Source organism: Penaeus chinensis, chromosome 33 (assembly GCF_019202785.1).
Source record: "Penaeus chinensis breed Huanghai No. 1 chromosome 33, ASM1920278v2, whole genome shotgun sequence".
Taxonomy (NCBI): Eukaryota; Metazoa; Arthropoda; class Malacostraca; order Decapoda; family Penaeidae; genus Penaeus; species Penaeus chinensis.
This window is the reverse complement of record NC_061851.1, coordinates 10768236-10770735: the sequence shown is the minus strand read 5'-3', so window position 1 is coordinate 10770735 and position 2500 is coordinate 10768236. Positions and strand designations below refer to the sequence as shown.

Sequence of the window (2500 nt, the reverse complement as noted above, 5' to 3'; positions counted from 1 at the left end):
TCTTTTAAAACTATGGAATATATATGGTATATATTTGACAAATCTACAACTATTTTGGGTATGAACTTGAGCCTGAACAAAAATCACACTTAGCAAAATATTACAGTGACATAACAAAAACCAAAGAACAATTTACTAAAATCAAGAAGCATGAAACTCTCAGCCATCATTTTGTCAACCTTTTCTATGTTCTCTACATATCTGATAAAAGCAAAAGTCTTAGCACAAAGAAGGAAAGGACAATGGAGAAGAACAGAAGACAGAAAGAAAAACAATGAAAATCAACAAACAAAAATAAAATCAATATAAAACGGAGGGGAAACTGAAAACTGTGACAATTATTTAGGATAAAGCTTACTCATCTTTACTGAAGATGATGCTTGCAGCCTTAAGCACTCTACAGCAACTAAAAGCATTGATCTTTTTATTTCAGCTTAGCATTACCACCAGCTGTAGTGTCCCCATAGGAGGTTATAAATGGAACTGGTGAATGATTAGGGAAGATCAGGGTGGTTTTAACACTTTACTTGAGGAGTTACATCAGCAACAATTCACTAATAACTTTTTTTTACATACATAAAATTTCAATTTCATTTCGACAAGGTAAGTACTAAAATGCACTATTAACACAATGCGTCCCTCTGACCCCTAACTTTCTTAATTTCAGGTCTAACACTTTAAAATTCAAAATCACCAGTAGAAAGATGTAAGCCACCAAGTCTAATGGTCAAGTTCAATTAGCATATTTTATATCTATAGCAAAGGTTTCCCTTTCCATTGGTTTCTTCATCTAATGACTAACATTTACTCATACATTAAATCTCTCCATAAACGTCTCCAAAGTTCCATTCACAAATTCCATGCATTAACTCCATGTTCTTAAAATAGGAAAAAAATCCATAAAATTACCCTAATCAAGGCAGCTGGCATGTATCTTACTGAACAACAAAGCAGGGTGCATATCTCAAACAGATCTAAGAGGAGGAATATGGCTGAAAGTCTTAATATGTGTAAGTGTGTGGTTTAAGTTTCAAAATTTTGAATAATCTCAAGGAAGTAAAGTTGTTGCAGAAGGTGGGTCTGCAGCATTTATTTTTACTGGAAAGAAGTCCCAGCTGTTAAGTCTGTGCAAGGCCAATCTCTGTGAACTCTATAACACATTTACTGAAGAATATGTCAACTACATTTCTGACAAGATCACACTGTAACAACATCTCTCTAATTTAGCCAACCAACTATCAGTAAAATAAAAAGATGCTATAATCATTCCCCATGTCTACTGAATGCAGAGGATTCACAGTAAGTATGACCAAATTCCCTTTTTTGATCTATATCTACACAGCTCAGATCTAATTCAAAGTAAAGAAAGGGAAAAGAAAAGTTATCTGAATTAGACACCCTCATTTTCTCAAGATGAATTTAATGCCAATAAAAGTATAATACTTTTTTAGCCCAATGTCACCAGGGATGATATGTGATATTCACACTGTTTATTAACTTATTAACTATATTTACATATAGATGGCTACAGTGACAGCTTAGTGACTTAGGAGTCAATTACAAGTAATATCTATCTCACTTGCTTACCCTATTCTTAGATCTTTGGAAATATTCTCTATTATCTCATATTACTATTAATAATGTTAATAATATTGTAGCAATTATAGTCTGCAATAATTATGACAGCATCAATATTATTAGCATCAGTTAAAAGAACATTTTTTCTGACATCTCAAGGAAAAGGCATATCAGGGGAGGCCACGAGGTCTCCTATCTGACTCATTGGTGGCTGTGCATTTGTTGACCTATTTATGTGTAAACACACTTCACAAAACAAATTTTCAATGGATTTTCCTTTTTTCCATATTGGGTTACACCACTTTTCTTTCCCTCTTCCATACAATATATTTTTTTAATGTTTTACAAAAGTCTTGTAAACTGAATTTGTTTGAAACGGAAAATAATCAGATGTAAAATAATAAAACTTATTATGAACAGGGATAAGCTTGTTATGTGGTACTTTATATATAATTTGTTTATCATTCATGTCTGTAGTCGTAGTTCTTTAAATTTATCTATCATCTGGAAATGTGTAGAGTACATTAAACTATGTCAGGGTAGCCAGAAGCAGAAGCACTCTTGAAAGTGGCTGATATAACGAATGATAATAAAATCCAAAATGAAGTAGAGAAAACATTAACTGTCTCATTACTATCATTCCTTTATCAACCAGTTAAAAAAAAAAAGGGTTTTGGACAACAGCTCAGATACTGTCTTTATCAGATGGAAATACTTACAATTTTGATCAGAATCTTCAATAAGTATCCGTAGTTTCTGCACACACAGCTGGGGGAAAACAAAACACATCAGGAAGAGCCTTGTATACATCAAAAAGGAAAAGAGAAATAAAATAAAATAAGTTCTTAGACTAGGAAGAGACAAATATATTGAAAGAAAATGTATAAAAATGAATAACACACCGACTACATTATAAATGCAG

The 2500-nt window shown here is 32.3% G+C and overlaps 1 protein-coding gene across 2 annotated transcripts in view; it reads right to left on the bottom strand.

The window, feature by feature from the left end:
* Nucleotides 1-2500, bottom strand: part of LOC125043398 (AP-3 complex subunit delta-1-like) — a 41037-nt gene that overhangs the window by 17295 nt on the left and 21242 nt on the right. For both annotated transcript variants that reach the window (XM_047639500.1, XM_047639501.1), the window contains exon 9: nt 2298-2346. In XM_047639500.1, the coding sequence (XP_047495456.1) occupies nt 2298-2346 (49 nt within the window). The remainder of the gene's footprint in view (nt 1-2297; nt 2347-2500) is intronic.